Source organism: Tripterygium wilfordii, chromosome 23 (genome assembly GCF_013401445.1).
Source record: "Tripterygium wilfordii isolate XIE 37 chromosome 23, ASM1340144v1, whole genome shotgun sequence".
Classification (NCBI taxonomy): domain Eukaryota; kingdom Viridiplantae; phylum Streptophyta; class Magnoliopsida; order Celastrales; family Celastraceae; genus Tripterygium; species Tripterygium wilfordii.
The window spans coordinates 1,964,157-1,981,827 of record NC_052254.1 but is presented as its reverse complement, the minus strand read 5'-3'; the positions used below and the strand labels follow the sequence as shown (position 1 = coordinate 1,981,827).

Genomic DNA, 17,671 nt, shown 5'->3' with positions numbered 1-17,671 from the left:
TTTCTCTCCTCCTCCTCCTTTTCTTCTTTTTTTCTTTTTTATTTACCCAATTTCCCCCTACTTTTTCTCTCTTTCTCCCCTACCTTTTCTCTCCTTTCTTCTCTCCCGATCTCCTTCCCCTTTTCTCTCCTCCTCCTCCTTTTCTTCTTTTTTTCTTTTTTATTTACCCAATTTCCCCCTACTTTTTCTCTCTTTCTCCCCTACCTTTTCTTTCCTTTCTTCTCCTTTTTCTTTTCCACTTTCGGCCACTTTTTCTTTTTTTATTTTTTTTGTTATTTTTTTGTTATTTTTTAATATATTTTATATTTTTTTTATTTTTTTTATTTTTGTATTTTTTTTTGGCCGGACGAAAACCGGTTACTACAAATATGAACGATACAAACATCGTAATTTTTTAAACGGAGAATGTCATAATGAAAACTTGCCCCTTCGGATTAGGATAATGTTATAGACCTCTAAAATATGACCTCAAAAGTTTCCCAAATCTATGTGACATTAGAATAACCATTATTACAAACAAACATGTAGGGCCTACTTCACATCGATCACTCCACATTAAATGAGGTCTTTTGGAGTTATATTTTGGGGGTCTCGAACATTATCTTATGAATTAAACTCGGCACATTAATTATCTCAAAAAGAAAAGGTGACAGTGTAATTTGTTCATCTCCAACATTCATGGAAAGAAAAAGAAAAACACGTGCCGTCCGTGTGATACGACCAACTGAATTTCCAATGAATTGATTTCCTTGCAGCAAGAAGTCAAACAAAGGGTTAATATTGTAATTATCTAAAGGAGGAGCATCGTAAATATGCGAGTTCACGGCGAAATCGAAACCGAAACCGTCGCTCCAAACGCGAACCGAAGCGAAACGTACTTTCTCCCTAATTTTCATGTCCATCTTGTCCTCACGATCTCAAGGATCCGTATCGTCTTCTCCTCCGACACCCTCTAGAATCCCTAATTCCGAACATGGGAAACACCGACACTCTCAGTCTCCGCCGTCTCTCTCCGGCCACATCGGATCCCTTCAAATCTCGGATCCACAATCACCAGTCGCTAATCAGGCTTCAGGTAACGATTCTCCTTCTACTTGTTTTCCGTTCAGCGTTGATGCTTGAGCTTCTCTTTCAGGATTATTTTTTTTTTTGCTTTGTCGACTCTACTTTGCTGTTTTCTTAAAAACTGAATTGCTGCTTCGCATTTTCTGCTCGATTCGGGTATTGGTACTTGAGCTTTCTGACTTAGTCCGATTCGACTTTGCTTCAGCTGAGCTGAGAGTTGAGAATCATTGTTCATTGCTTATTCCACGACTTGAATCTCGTCTGTATTGTCCCACGCTATGCTAAAATTTGGAATTAAAACCGAGGGACAGATTTCTTGGATAAAACTCCATATAGATGTGTCCAACAGGCAGGATAATATATTTACAGTAGTGGAGTGAGTATTTAGTGAAGTAACTAGGAATTTGGCATCTGGTGTTTTGTCTAGTAGTAGCATAAAAGGGCTTATACTCCTGAAATGTGTTGGTGCGAAAGTATGGCTCCTGAATAAATTATTTTAATAAAGTTGATGAGACAGAGTAGCTCATGATTACTACTTGGGGATAAAAAAAATAATGACGGGAAGAGTAGTTTATAAGCTAGGGACAATGAACTTAACAAAGCAAAACTTAGTTTTTTTAGGTTACTTGTTTGATTGGGACTAATTTGAAGTTAATGGTATGATCCTAAGCATTGTTCTATACTTTGTGGAGAATTCATGTGTGATCCTATTCCAAGAAGTGTGTAACCTTACCTCTATTTGATGTTCCATATGAGCAGGTGCATCGGCTTCAGCTGAATCTGGGGGATCGTCCAAAAAGGTTCGTTTGATGTTCATTTTAGACGTTGTCTCTAGTGAAGATGTCCATCTTGTATGGAGGGTCTGCATGGCATGAAATATGACTAGTTGGTCTTGGGTTTAGGGTTCCAATTCTTGTTGTTGATGACTAGGAAATCACAAGAGTTGCATAATCAAATTATCAAAACAAGTAGAGCAGAGTTCAAGATGCAAAATCTTACTTTTGTTAAACCTGACAAGGGGCTTTTCTTGTCTTGTTCTTATAGGTGATTGAGTCTGGAATACCAAATGGAAAGAAAGCTTTACCTTACCGAAGTTCTGACACTATTCAACGTCAAGCAGGTGGACAAAGGGTTGGGTCCTCCCAGGCTAAAGGGGAAATATCGGGAGCTATGATCTCTCCTCAAAGTCAACAAGGTACAAGATCTTCTAATTCCCATGGAAGTACTGCACATTCAACAGGGAGAAGAACCCAAATGACGAATGGAAACCATTTACTGAATTTTCAATATGATCCTATTACTCGTCCTCAATTTAGGCCTCCCCCTCCTCCAAGAAGGAAGCAAAAGATAAAGCCTTACAACAAAGATTTGTTTCTTCAGGCAAATTACAAGTTTGTTGTGTTAGATACCGGAAATTATGGACCTGAGTCAATTGATCCGGATAAAATGTTACAATGGGAAGACATTATATGTGTAAGGTATTCCACCCCATTTGCCGTGCAATGTCCAATCTGTTTGGAATATCCTTTATGTCCACAAATAACCTCTTGTGGACATATATTTTGTTTTCCATGTATTCTTCAGTACTTGCTAATGGGTGAGGAGGACCATAAAGGTGACTGCTTCAAAAGATGTCCCTTATGTTTTGTGATGGTGTCACCAAAAGATTTATACACCATCTACATTGAGAATGTGAAACAATACTGTGTTGGTGATATTATGGACTTTATGCTTCTGACTCGGCAAAAAGATTCATTTACTTCATCTACGAAAAGAAATTTGGAGACAGATACTCTTTCATGTAGTGACGATGAAGTCTATGACCCATTTGTGAAGTTTACATTTACTTCAGATGTGGAACTTTCTGTCAGAAAAGGAATGTTGGATTTGGATGATTGGTTGGCCAGAGCAGAGTCGGGGCTGGTTGATGACTTAGAGAAGCTTCCATTTGTTTGTGCAGCAATAAAACAGTTAGAGTTGAGGAAGAAGTATTGGAATGAGCAAAGTTCTTTTGAAAGCAAGAGTAGCTGTAAAAATCCTGATTGTCAGAAAGGCCCTCAAGGACTTCAGGCTACCCTGAGTATCTCTAGTTCTGATTGTGAAGTAATTGATACTGGATGTGCAACTCTACCTTCCTGCACCAATGACCAAAGTAAGAGGATAAATAATATAATGGCAATGGATATGTCCGATGGGGGGACTGGTTTAGTAGAAACTGCCGATATGGGTGAAGCATTTGAAGTTGATGACTCAGATTTTTCATCTTCTTATGGTGAAAACAATTGCTTACCCAGGCATTCAAGTGGTTGTAGAGATGCAAATGATAGGGATTCATACAACTTCTACCAGGTAACTGCTTCTGAAGTATTGTTTGTTCTTATTTGCTTCCCTTCATTGCTTGTTTGATAAGGAAGGACAGAGCTTGCTCTTTACAAGGTAACCAAAGCTAGTAACTGGAATCGTGTACTTGGGATGGGTGCTTATCAATTGATGGATGTTAGTCGAAGAAAAGGAAAACTGATATTTGTAAAGTAGCATAGTTTTATCATAATACGAGCGACTTTTTCCACTTCGGATGAGTTATTTTTTAGCTGTTGCTATTTATGCATGTCAATCTAACGAGCTGCTTTCGTTTTTTCATCACAATCTTGGAATTGTATTTTAGGGATTTTTCGCTTTCAAAGAGTGAGATCTGAAGTCATTGCAGCTAATTAGATCTTGTTTCTGTGTCAATTTCAGGCAGTTGATGGTCAGCATGTGATTCTTCACCCATTAAATTTGAAGTGCCTTTTACATTATTATGGAAGTTACGATATGCTTCCTCACAGGTTAGCTGGAAATTCTGTCTTAGTTTTCCCATAAAATTTCAGAATAGAATCAAAGCTGGCATAGGGTTATTTTGGAGTGTTTTTTGTAGTTTATACTGATGTATGCACCTTGTGTAACATATTGTGTGGACTTTTTTAAAATCATTCCATTGCCAAATTGAAAAATCTAATATTTGGTCTTTATTTGCTGTTGGGCCTGATAATTCTCATTTTGTATGTGTTATAACATTGGTCAAAATAAAATGGAGTAAGCAAACACCACTGGGTGGTAGTTTTCCACCTAATGACCCATGAGTTCATGGGTTCAAGTCCCCCTCCCTCGATGCCCAATAATTGGGCCTGACATACAAAAAAATAATATTGAGTATAGGATTGTTGATAATCTTATCTATAGTTGGATTTAACATTTGTTTCTATTCCAGGAACCTTCATTTTCCAAATACTATTAGCATTTTTTTTGAAGCAATTGGCATAGGTGTAACCTAATTTGTTGTTATTTTTCTAGGCTTTTGCCATGTAACTTTAATTGCTCCGTTGTTGCACCTTCGTGATGGCCTCAATATTTATTTATTTTTTGCTTTTTTTAAAGAAAAAAAAATCTTGTGCTAATATTATTGTGTTATTGTCATCGTCATCATCATCATCATCAAGCAAACATCTTGTTGTAAGGGGAATTGCTAAAATAGGACTGTAGATATATGCCTCTCCTTTTATCGTTCTGGTTGTAATTATTATTTTGAGAAGAGAAAGATAATTGCACAAATTTACTTAGTTCAATATGTTGAAGTAATCGATTGGGCTTACCATTTGTTTCCATTTTATTAATTGCAGAATCAGTGGAAAGATTTTGCAGATGGAAACAGTGACTCAGACAGAGGCAACAAGGAGGCGCTATCGCTATTTAAGTCATTTTTCCTTAACAACCACATTCCAGGTTCCTGTGAATTTCAGTTTTCATTGTCATTATTGTTGTTTTCCTACCCATTATTGTGTTGTTTCTAAGCATTAGCCTTTAATTTTTCAGCTCTGTGAGATTGATTTAACTATGAGTCTACCTCCTGATGCCATGGTTCCATTTATGGAAGAAATCAAGAAGCGCAAAAGGCAAAGGAAGCAACTTGCCGAGAAGGTATTATTATTTTCGTAGTATCATGTTTTCTACGGATTTGCATGCTAAATTGCTAATTTTACATCTTCGTTGGTGGGTTTATCAATTAGCCATTAGTTTCTTCAATTAGTTAATGGAGGTCGTATTTGCCCCCTTGCTGTCTCAAGATCTAAGAAAGCTATTTTGAATAAAAAAAAGGGGGAGTTTTCTTGGGGAATGGTGATCCTGAGGGAGATTGATACATGTTAAACAGCCAGAGAGGGAGGCAGTGATTTTTACTTGAAAAGGTTTGGTGTTATTTTATGTGTCACGCTTGTCTTTTTTGTTGACACAGAAGCTTCTATTGCTACATACTACTTTTAAAGTTACTATTTTTTTTAGTGTGAAAGTTCATTGAGCACCAAGAAGGTACAAAAGAGGAATTACAGGAGGAAATGATTACAACTGGCAGAAAACCATAGTTTCAAACTACTCAAGTAAAATTCATTAATAACATTTCCCGAGGTTTCCCTATTTTTGAAGATCATATTGTTGGCTGATTGTTTTGCCTTCATGAGAACATAAAATGACTTTTTCCGATGTTTTTTGAATTATATGTTTTTCTTATTTCTAGGAACGGAGGGAGAAGATGAAGGCTGAAGCTACTGCTGCGGAATCTGTGCCGTATTTTTCCAGTGCAGGACATACATATTGCCATGATGACTTCCCGACATTTTCAATGGATGACTTCGAAGGTATTACTGTGCTTTGATAATCCATGACAAGAATTTTAGGGGTCTATCCGGTGCATGTAATGCCATTGACTTACTTTGCCTGAAATGTTTAGGTGAACATATTAAAGGTTTTCTTTGTCTGAAATTGTGAGTTAACCTGGTAAAACTAGTTCTAATGTGGCATTACCTTTGGTGCAAAATTTCCTTCTAATCATATTAGGAGTGGTTTTGTTTTTCTTTTTTTTTTTTTTGACAAGAAAAACTTCATTAACGAAGAAAAGGAGAACAATCCGAAGAAACAATACTCGAAATGAAACTTGGACAGTTCCCAAGCCATTCCATATCAGAATCGCAAACCATAGCATGCTTAGCTAAACTATCCGCTGCAGTATTAGCCCCTCTCTTTACATGGCAACAGGCCACCCTTTGGAAACTAGATAACAAGACCTTAGTACTGCTAATACACAGCCCCGCCTCAGAACAGTCAATGCCTTCACCAATCAAAGCAGCAGTCACAAGCATAGCATCACCCTCCAAAATAATATCCACCATTTGAAGTTTCATAGCAAAAGCAGCAGCCTCCCGAGCAGCTAAACATTCAGCAAAATAAGGGAGCTTCGGCCCCTTTTTGCAGACTACCTTTGAGGCAAGATGAGCACCACTTGCATCCCGAGCAATAATACCAATCCTAATCTTCCCATCTTTCAACGCTGTATCATAGGTTTTGTTTTTCTATTATAGGTTTTACTCTTGTTTCTGTATCAGGATATTGTGACATTTTAGAACTTTGAAAACTTGGTCAAATTTTCTTTTCCTGAATGGATGGCTATGTTTTAAAGTTTTGTTATTTGTAAATTGATATGTTTTTAGTCTATGGGATTTTGGTCGAGATTTTTGCTAATCCAAGAGATTCACTTGTTTTTAGCTCTTGGACGTTCTGGCACAATATCTTCCAGTCCTCCAGTTGTTGCAGAGAGGAGACTGTTCTCAAGTGTCGCCAAGCTTGGTTTTGCCGCGGGTTATGATTCTCCATCATTGAAAATTGATGAAACTGATGCCCCGCATAACAACGAAGTGGCAAATAACTCTTCTGGTGTAACTGGTATGCGACTCACGGACAACAATTTGAATTTTAGCTGAATAATATTTTGAATATGAGCACCGTTGAATGCTTTAATTCTTGTGTTTTTGCTTTTGATCAATTATGTTTTGCTTCTGTAGACTCGAGAACTCCTGGGACTGCGTCGTTTGCGAATATAACATCCAAAGGGAAAGCTGTTGAAAATGTAGATGCGCCCAAGATTGAGACTGGAAAGAAGGGTAAGAAACCGAGCCGAGTCCTTTTGTCTACATCCGGTGGTCGGCGCTACTGAAGCTGGCATTCACGCGGCCTAGACTGACCCAAATGTCGTTTGTATAATAGTAACCTCTGCTGTTGTGAATGAGGGACTTATTAGATATCGATGGAATTATGAAGCGACATCTTTTATTTTTGTCCATTTTCTTTTCTTTTGTTTGTACAAATTCAACCTACTGTGGCGAATACCTCCTGAGATTTATTTTGCTTCTTCTGAATCTAGTATGGGTAACAAAAGAGTTTGATTTGCAGTAATTAGGGTTCGGAGAAAGCTGAAACAGAGCATACTAGACAATTTCGCGTAAGGCAACTTTTCTTTGTGGTAAAAATATACATTTGGTCCCTCAATTATAACCGTGATTTTATTTTCATCATTAAACTTTTTTTCTTTTAAAATCATACCTCAATTATTCAAAAATACACCAATTGTCCCTCAAGTGATTTTGACATAAGAAAAATCATACGTGGCATCCTAGTTTGAGTAATTTTTACACCTATCATTTCACTTGGCTTAAATTCTAACTATCATCTCACAAAATCCTCAAAATACCTAACTCTTTAAAGTTCACAAATTATTTTGTTGTATAGTTTAACCACTAAAAATGTTAGACATTAATAGTTTAGAGATAATATTGTTCACGTTTGTCAAATTTTGTTAACTAGGATTATTCCGATATGTCAAATAGATGTCATTTTAGATTTTTTCGACTACTCTCTCACTTAAAGGACGAACTAGATATATTTTAATAGTTGAAGGATGAAGTTAAGAACGAAAAAAGTTTTAAGAACAAAAGTGAAATTATGAGTATAGTTGAGGGTTCAAATGTTATATTTTGCCTTTTCTTTATAGAGTGTAGTGGACGACTCCGATTCAACCAACCAATCTAATCTAACGGCTAAACCATATAACGAGCAAAGGGTGACGTATAAACGGCGTCGCACAAGGATCCTTCTAAATCCGGGTGCGCTTCTCCGCTTCTCGAGTCTTCAACGTCCGAGGGCTAAAAAATGAGACCTTCTAAGGCATCGCCGAACGGTATCACTCGCCGACCGACGCTTCTGCGTCTGGTCTGTGCGGCTGTGATCTTCTCTCTTCTCGTCTTCGCCATCCAATCTTCTCTCTTCACAGGTTCTGTGTGGATATTAGATCATGTGTTTCTAATTTACTCTCGATTGTCCCCAATTCCATGATTCATGATTTCTTTTTGTATCTATTTTATTTTTCAAATGGATTCATTGAGTTGAAATTTGCAGGTGACCAGAAATCAGATCTCAACAGAGAAGAAATCCGGATTTTATCTGATTTCCAGTCCAGTGTTCAACAATGCGTGGTTAGAACTTCTCATCTCTGTCTCTTCTAAGCTTCCACTTACTAATTTACTATCTTATTATAATCCGTGCTTAGGTTCACTTCTTTCTTTCGTAGATCTGCATTTCTCTTTCTTTTTATTGAAGGTTTTTATTTGGTTGGAACTGCCTTCGATAGCTGAATTAGCTTATGCATTGAGTTGAATTGTATGAACTGAATATTATTTAGTGATTATCACTGTGGCTCTTTTACTCAAACCAGCTAATAATAGGAGGAAGTTGCTTGTGAGTGATGATTGGGTTTGGTATTGTGTGATATATGTTCTGATCTTGGAAGTTGATGCAGGCAAACAGAGGTCTTGGACTGACTGCACACATTATTGACCAGTGCAAACTGATTCTGAAGTTCCCAGAAGGCACTAATAGCACCTGGGTTTGTCCGCCCTCAATCTTGAATTCATTCTTAAAGTGATCTTATGCTGCTGAATACTGATTTCTCTTTGCTTAATTTCAGTATAATGCGCAATTCAAAATTTATGAGCCATTGGAGTACACTTATGACATATGTGATGCAATTTTGTTGTGGGAACAGGTCAGTGGCTAACCTTTTTGATATATGAGTGCTTGTTTTGAGCTGATGGTATATGCTGATGTCTAAAGTAATGCAGTATCGTAACATGACCACAGTGTTGACTAGAGAATATCTAGATGCGCGGCCAGATGGGTGGTTAGAGTACGCAGCAAAAAGGATTGCTCAGTTGTATGATTTGACGTTACCTTTGCTTATAATTTATGTTTTCCATTTCATCCATGTTTTTTTTATCTGAAACTCCATGGAAATATATTCAGAAGGTTGATTACTTCTGTTTTCTTGGTTTTAGGGGAGCTGACAGGTGCTACAATCGAACTCTTTGTGAGGAGCACCTAAATTTGATTCTACCAGCAAAGCCCCCTTTCCATCCACGGCAGTTCCGTACTTGTGCAGTTGTTGGAAACTCTGGAGATCTCTTGAAGACAGAGTTTGGTGCGGAAATTGATGGTCATGATGCTGTTATACGGGACAATGAGGCCCCTGTTAATCAGGTAAACAGCAAAGCTAGGGCCATACATACACTCAAAAATTCTAAGTCAATCATTTGAAGAGTTCATAATTTCTAATCCACTTTAATTCACAGTCTCGCGTAAGTTATTCTTACACAAATATATCTATGTTACCCAAAACTTTCTTTGTGATATTTCTTTTTCTTCGTTGATGGATGTGTTGTCGGCAATCTTCTGTGTACACTTGGTCTTTTCGAGTTGGTGAGCTAATAGTTTGTGAAAGTGCTTATCTTGCCTTTTTATGTATACTATATAGAAATATGCCAAGTATGTTGGTCTGAAACGGGATTTCCGCCTTGTAGTACGGGGAGCTGCTCGTAACATGGTTAAAATTCTCAATGGATCATGTAAGTCTGAATCTTTGCTGGACCGTTAATTACATATTATACAATGTATTTTCCTCCTCTCCTTTTCTTTTCGGTTTCAATCTCTATTTGCAGTGCCTCTAACAAATGATTTCACAATGCAGTTTTGGGATTTTAATATTAGTATGTATCTTTTCTTCTGCAGCGGATGAGGTGCTTATAATCAAAAGTGTGACTCACAGGGACTTTAATGCAATGATAAAGGTGGGGAAGTCTTTAATGTCTATTGGGTGCTCAAAGTCTCCCTGAGTTATAATGACACCTTTTTTATTATGCGGATTACAGAGTATCCCAAATCCTGTTTATCTTTTCCAAGGGATAGTGCTTCGCAGAGGTGCCAAAGGAACTGGAATGAAGTCTATTGAACTAGCACTTTCAATGTGTGACATTGTTAACATTTATGGTTTTACAGTTGATCCTGGATACACTGAATGGTTAGTTGAAATCTATTGCTATTATTTAGGAATTATCACTTTAATTTGCATGCTTTTGTTCCCGCCTCGCCTTTATACACTGATGAACTATGTGCTCTTTTAATGGGTTAGCTATCATTGTATCTTTATTGCAGGACACGGTATTTCTCTACGCCTAGGAAGGGGCACAATCCACTACAAGGAAGGGCTTATTACCAGTTACTCGAGTGCCTTGGTGTATGGATATCTTAATCCTTATCCTGAGAAAACTTCGTTCCAGAATTTATGACCATACATTCTTGATTGTCAGCTTTTTGGGTTTTTTTGTCAGGTTATTCGTATACACTCTCCCATGAGATCCCAGAGGAAGCAAGACTGGTTAGATGTGCCAAGTCGAGAAATGGTTAGCAGAGCTCATGCGGCTGCATTGCACTTAAAAAGGGGACAAGCCGGTGGAATGGGGCAGTTCGGTAGTTGTAAGGTGTGGGGAAATGTGGTCTCTGACAGAGTTGGGCCCATCTCAGGGTCTTCAGATATGAGTGATGTCAGAAAGAATTCAAACTATCACAAGTGGGAAAAAATGCCTTTTGGGAGTCTAAGAGAGGAAGCTCGAGATCACTACATGCAAATGGAAGGTGTTTCCCTTTACAAAATGGATGGCAATAAATTGGATGATCTGGTCTGTGTGAAGCATTCCTTAAAGACCGAGGAATAAAAGATTTGTGTCTGTGCTCATTGTATTCTTGCACTTTGGCTGGATCGAGCATTGCCAATCTATTGCGGATTCTCGGCGAGAGGGTCTTCTGGACAGAGGTATTGGAATTCTTTTACCAGAATTTTTTCCTCACATTTTCCTGGCGGATAGAAAACTCATAACTGGCTGTTGCACAGCCCCCCCAAGGAAACTCCTCAGCAACAGTGGCACGATGAACTTCTATCAATCCAAAAGATCAAGAATTTGTCTGAAATTTTATTCATAAAGATACTTCTTGCATTGTCAAAATTCTTCGAGGGGTTCATTGAAATACGGGAAACGTGACCAGAGTTGGAGTTGTATTTATTTCATTGTTAAAATATTTATACTGTTATGGGGTGGGTTGCTAGGGCTGCTAGTTTTCAGACTTGGCTGTAGAACATCGTAGTGGTTATTTAAGTTCTAATTTTTATTGATTTACATTATTCTTGTCATTGGTAGTATCCCCCACATGATGGGAACCCACTGCAGTTTTTCCATCTCTTGAACAAATGCCTTGTGCTAAGAAAAAAATATCTTGCTTCTATCAAAAATGCTGGCTTCTTTGAGCACACTCCTTTCTCAGTCCTCCCTTGAGGAAAAGGAACTCCCTACTGACAAGCAGCCCTCCTAAAGTGAGAGCACCTTCCTCGCTTCCCACAGGTCCCCGATCGAAGTAGCCTCCGTCACCTATGAGACTGCCACGGTTGATCACAGCTCTGCATTCTCGCAAGTCATCTCACGTATGGATAGGGTTAGGCCAAATAAATGAAGTCTACATTCTGAGTCTGTTCTTCTTTATACAGTTAGATTCACCCCATAATCCATGATTGAAGTATTAAAATGATCTTTTCAACAGGGCTTTTCGAAGAGATGCTTGCGATGTTTCCGGAGGAGAACTCTGCGGGTGAGCCCCCAAAGCACTATGCACAAGGTATGGGCTATTTCTTTCCTTATTGTGTCTAGTAGCAGTTTTCCATTCAACGACAAAGCCCAAAACCCTCTCTTCCTCAACTTCCAATGTAAAATCAGTGACAAATTCTTGAAAAGAGAACAATGGTACAAAATATGCATACCCCCTAATCATATTAATCTATGAAAAAACAAGTAAATAAATCCTAAGAGGAGATTTTATTACAGAAGAAGAAAATAACACAGGATATTTCATTATGCATTAGCAGCATAACTAAAGCAGAAACATACCATAAGCTAGTGAAGCTACAAGTAATTGAACTAAAGTCAGTTCCTCAGTTTTGATGGATGATCATGGATTTCAACTATCCCACCTACGGATTTGGGAGCTCCGCAATTAGTTTCAAATTGTAGAGTCTACAATTCGAATCCAATGGCGTGAGAGATGTGTCACATCACACCACATTTTTGTTTTTTCATTTTTAAAATTTGTATGATTTTTTCTTCACCATTGGATATGAATTGTAGACTCTAGGGAATTGCGGAGCCCCCAAATCCCCCACCTACATCATACCATGAAAGCCAATCGAATCCAGAAGTACTGCTTTGATCTGCTCCGGCAAGACATCCTGGCCTCCCCTACATTGCTGACGACCAGGAAAAAAAAATAAAAGGAATCAGTCTCTTGACGACAATGTTCAGCGATGCAAATTCAATACACAAATGCACTATTTGGAACCAATAATATATTCTTTTGAAGAACGATTTTTCATCCAGAATACTTGGAGAAATGGTAATCAATACAAGGGTATGCCGTTAATTGTTAAAAGCCCTTTGGCATTGCACAGAATCTCAAGCAATCCTTCAGCGAATTAGTTCAAGCAAATATGGAATTATTTGTGTGTATGAGGAAATGGCACAGACCAGGATAATTAATAGCAAAACGTACTGATACAGGATACGGACGTGGTGAAACTAACCTCAGCTCGGAACACATCCAATGCAAAACCATTGAAACAGCTGATGACAGCCTGCTGAATGTCCAATCCGAGGCTGTCCAAAGCCCTCATGGTGGAGAGCAAAAGGCCTGGCCTCCGAGCACAAAACATGTGGATGTTGACAGCCCTTCCCTCTCTTACCCTAACCTCCACCTACAAAATGCGGAAAAAGTGAATAGATATGAGTTTCCTCAAATTATGGCACAGTTTGCAACTCGAACACGAACAGAATGGAGCCTACAAATAATTAACTCAACATCAAACTCAGATATAATCTTTATACAGGTAACCTTAGCTGAGGAATCAAAAGTGTAAGGAGTTGGCTACCACTAGGCCGCAAGCTCCTTTGACATGTATATAACTATCTATATAAAGCAGCTCACTTCAACAGACGAGGAAAAAAATGAAAAGATTCTGAATCAATTCACACAATATATGCATCACTCTCACAGGTCTTGCACATAAGTATACATAGTATAAAGGGACGGGGAAAGGAAGGACACTACTCGACTGGATCCAAGCTCAACGACCCCGAGAAAACTTCTGCCCTGGTGGCTATCATATTCTTAATGTACCAACTAAATATAATTGTCAAGAATTTTCAATGTAACTAGCTAATGAAGTATTTACAAGATGTGGCCTTACATTGGCCACTCATGCTTGATGCTTAACAAGCATGTGCCTTATACACAGATAAGATAAAACATAGGACCCCATCGTTCACCTTAGCACAAACACAAGAATTTGGCTCTTCCTGAGGTTAGACATTTAACTATAAGGACCTGAAAGGCTAAGATGGAAGTCCGGGGACAAGTCCAGCTAACAAGCTAGCTCCACTTTTAACTTATCTGCTGAGTTTGGCGCACCGCTGTCAATCATATCAGACACCATTACAAACACAGAAGCTATGTGCTAGTTCTTCTGTTTCTACTCGTTACGAGTCTACATATCACATGATCTAGATCAGTAATAGCAATTTCCTAAAAAACATATAAGCACGAAGCAATTAGGAGAGAAAATAAATACTTTCAGTGTTCAATAGGACCAAAACGATATATTAGATTTACCCTTGTAGGCTGGCCTTTAGGGCTTGGCAATGAACTAGGGCATAGTTCTTCTTTGACACGGAATGGAAGCATGGATGGGGTGGGTGTCAAAGGATGGAAGCTTGTTGATGATGGCAGCATAGAACCAGGTGGGGTTGACTCCAGTTCATTGTGAAGATCATTGATCCTCTGAAGAAGCTCCTTTAAGTAATCAATGGAATCCCCAAGTATTGAAGCTCTATCCATCTGACGACCCAAAAAATATAGCAAGTGAGCAGTACGAACAATTCAAGAAAAAAAAAATTAAGCTCTAAAAACACCCAAGAACAATGAGTCCTCCATGGAAGCTGCAAAGCTATTCCTAACCAAAGAAGATCCTGATAACTTCATAATTCAAATGATTTATAATTCACACAAGTTGAGTTTAACATATTACAAATTCCCATTTCTTACTTGAAGCATCTAAAATCAAAACCTTGAAAATATAAAAGCCAATACCTTGCTGATCTTGGGTACTACAGACCTTAGCATGTAGAGCCTGTCGTTGAGCTTTTTCCTCCGCCGCCTCTCAGCCATCAGATTCTTCGCCGGCATCCCCTTCTTCTTCCCCTTCAAATCACCACCATTTCCCGTCACTGTCCTATTTGCATTCGAAGTGCACTTCGTACTCTCGTCCTTCTGTTCATCGGAATCATAATTCAAACAAGAAACATCCATGCTGGCATCCTCCATTTCTCCCTCTTCACTCCTCGTCCTCTTCATTTCCCTCTCCAAGTCTTCATATCTCAGGCCAGAGACCTCAAGGTTTCCCAATTTATCAGAGCTCTGCCGCATAGCTGCCCGCTTTTGGAACAAAGTGGGTTGAGGCGAGACTTCCAGTGGCCGCAAAGCTTTGGCTCCTCTGTTAAAAGACAGAGTATTATCAAAACCTCCGAAAACACCATAACCACCGCTTCCGCTGCCATCGGAAACCGGGTGCAGCTGGGCTGCTTGAAAGTCTGGACTGCTGAAACCCGTCAGATTCGGGACATGGGTAGGCTGAAATTGAGAGAAGAAAGCTGTTTCGGACCCGAAATCGAAGCCATTGTCGAAGGGGACGTTGAGGAGAGAAGAGAAACCAGTTTTTGGTGTCAAGAATGAGGACTGGGACAGCGTGTGGTCGAGAGTGAATGGCTGCGACGGAGAGCATGAAGAGGAGTCGTCCATGGAATGCTGCAATAGAAGCGTTTCAGCGGATGGGTTTGCATAGAACGAGAGCTCTCCGATATCCTGGCTGCTCTGAATGTCATGGTGATGAGAAGGTGGTGGCGGTGGGTTCATGTACCAGTCAACATTTGTCTGGAGCATGGGTTTAAAGGTCGAGAAGGAACCATTTATGAAGGCAATATCTGGCTCCTCTCTAGACTCCATCCCATTGCTTCCTCCATTGTTGCCGGTGTTTCTGGTCCAAGAATCCGAATTATCTTGCTCTCCTTCAATCCATACAACGCCGTCTGCTCCTCTCACCATCTCTCTATCCATGACGAAACTTTATTTAAAATCAGAGAATCATTAGAGGAAATGAACAGAAGGAAGAAGCAGATAATCCAAGTTGGGGAAGAATGGATGTCCACAGATGCGTATGGGGAGTGTGGACAGACTACGGTCTTTTATCTTGTTCTTGTGCTTGAGCCAATGGACACAACGGCCCAATACTGGGTATCAGATTTACTGGTTCAACCAGTGGATCATTGATCGAACCACAAGTTTAATTAAAAATATAAAAAAAAAAATCAAACTCACATCATAAATCATAAATTTAATACAGAATTATATATCAAATTATTTTAAAAAAGAATAATACGCTGAATATATGTAAATCAAATGTTACATCATAAATTAATAATATATAATAAATAATTCAAAAAATATTTGAAAAACCATCCCAATAAACAAGAGTTTTATGAAAAACCGCTGGATTTTACTGATTTTATTCGGATATCTTGCGTCATTGATATTTTATCATAATCGTAGTGACTTGATAATTGGTTCATCAATTTTATGGTTCGATTGACTAACACGGTCCGATTTAAGTAACACGGCCCTTCAAAATTTATTTTCTTACTCAAAAACATTTACATCAACTATTACTTTACTTTCATTTTTCAAGTGCATGCCCTTCAAAACAAGTAATCAGTGGCAGCTGCTTGAATGTTGAAATCCCATCATGGAAGAGGAAAGACTGAGTATTGGAATAAAATTTTCCAGGAAAATTCCCAAGTTTCTCGTGAATCCCCGTTGCCTTTTCACCGCCACCTACCACTTAACCAATTAAACAAACCCATCTCTTGGCTTTTTTGAATTTCTTTCCCAACACTTTTTTGTCGTCTCTCTCTCTACGTTTCTTCACAGCCTTTAACTGATTGATTATGCATAACAAGTCACATTTGGACTCATCTTTGGCTGCTGCCTCAATTAGTTTCCCAACTTTACCATCCCTCTTCACGTGAAAATCTTACACGTGGCAGATATGCAAATAATGCTATTGTTCTTCGGGCGAGTCTCTCTACGCAACTCCAACGAAGCGTATGAGCTATAGAAAATCATTAGCATGGTGGCATTTGAACCATGAGAATATATACTCATTCAGTCATTCATTGCGAAATGTTCGATTAGAGCCATAGTTGTTGCTCTTAAGACGAGTCTATCACCGTAGCTCCAACAAAGTGTACAGTTAGAGAAAACCCGTAACACAGTGGCATTTGGTTCACAAAGTTTAGCCCGATCATCTACTTGTTAGAAATTTTGCAAAGGTCACAGCACACGAAACTTAAACATCATGTGACATTGCTGAAAAGAATCTTAACCAAATGAGTTTTCCCACCAACAAAAGCTCTATTAAGTAGAAGGGTTGTCCACCAAGTTGAGTCTGAGTAGTCTATGAGCATGGTATATGATGTATGATTGTGAGGGATTGGATGGATGTGCAATTGGACATCTTTAATTAGGAGAAGGGGACCAAATTGGATAGGACCAACTGCCATAAATGGATGGATACCCATGTTAATGTTATTACTCAAAAAGATTTTTTATTTTTTTTGCCTTTTCTGGTCCAAGGATATGCATCTCCCACATGACATTGTGGAATTATATCTTGGGCTCCATGTCTTATGAACTCATGGGCTGTAACCTTGCCCAACCCATTTGCATATCCAGTCATTACTTATTAGGGCTACTTTACCTTCAAGCCTGAAAAATATTAGGTTTGACAAAGCATCATGTATTTTTTACTTTTATAGAGAAAAATCCAAATTCGAATTCCATCAATATCCAATGTGGTAGTGCTAGGTAATCGATATAATGGTAGCCCAAATCTCTTAAATAAAATTTTAAAACGTTTTAATTCTTAAAATACATGTTAGATTTTAAAAAAATTTATTTGTTGGAATCAGCGCATAAAACTCTTTCTGACGAGATCCATTGTCGATGAGTTTTATCTAATGGATCTTAATAGATTTAGAACTAAAATAATGAATTATAGACTGTACTTTAAAAAATAATGAAATTTATATTAAAACAATAAATTTAGGACAATGAATTATGATGTAAAAGAGTGGAATAAAGCTATTCTATTGATTAAATCAATAGAATAAATCTGTCGGACTCTTTGGGGCTATCCAAGTGTTGGGTTACATGTCATTTTCGTATCCAATAAGCCTCATATACACACACGAGGGGTAGAAGT

The 17,671-nt window shown here is 38.4% G+C and overlaps 3 protein-coding genes across 4 annotated transcripts; 2 read left to right on the top strand and 1 right to left on the bottom strand.

The window, feature by feature from the left end:
• The first annotated feature begins 823 nt into the window (after positions 1–823).
• On the top strand, positions 824–7,308 carry LOC119993357 (RING finger protein 10). Of its 2 annotated transcripts, none has more exons than XM_038840466.1 (9): positions 824–1,075; positions 1,825–1,865; positions 2,110–3,414; positions 3,805–3,893; positions 4,725–4,827; positions 4,918–5,022; positions 5,615–5,735; positions 6,640–6,816; positions 6,936–7,308. In XM_038840466.1, exons 1-9 carry the CDS (start codon positions 895–897, stop codon positions 7,085–7,087), a joined length of 2,274 nt encoding a protein of 757 aa, XP_038696394.1. In that variant the 5' UTR covers positions 824–894; the 3' UTR covers positions 7,088–7,308. The 2 variants fall into 2 exon arrangements, with proteins under 2 accessions (XP_038696394.1, XP_038696393.1); XM_038840465.1 differs by having other exon boundaries at positions 6,933–7,308.
• A 727-nt stretch (positions 7,309–8,035) lies between these two features.
• On the top strand, positions 8,036–11,446 carry LOC119993528 (sialyltransferase-like protein 1). The gene is made up of 11 exons (XM_038840696.1): positions 8,036–8,200; positions 8,326–8,402; positions 8,726–8,812; positions 8,894–8,971; positions 9,048–9,139; positions 9,261–9,462; positions 9,737–9,827; positions 9,991–10,049; positions 10,131–10,279; positions 10,414–10,495; positions 10,590–11,446. The coding sequence occupies exons 1-11, from the start codon at positions 8,080–8,082 to the stop codon at positions 10,971–10,973; spliced, it is 1,422 nt and encodes a 473-aa protein (XP_038696624.1). The 5' UTR covers positions 8,036–8,079; the 3' UTR covers positions 10,974–11,446.
• Positions 11,447–12,099: 653 nt separating this feature from the next.
• Positions 12,100–15,582, bottom strand: LOC119993527 (transcription factor ICE1-like). The gene is made up of 4 exons (XM_038840695.1): positions 14,446–15,582; positions 13,969–14,193; positions 12,884–13,054; positions 12,100–12,550 (listed from the first exon to the last, which is right to left on the bottom strand). Exons 1-4 carry the CDS (start codon positions 15,466–15,468, stop codon positions 12,467–12,469), a joined length of 1,503 nt encoding a protein of 500 aa, XP_038696623.1. The 5' UTR covers positions 15,469–15,582; the 3' UTR covers positions 12,100–12,466.
• Between the last annotated feature and the right edge of the window lie 2,089 nt (positions 15,583–17,671).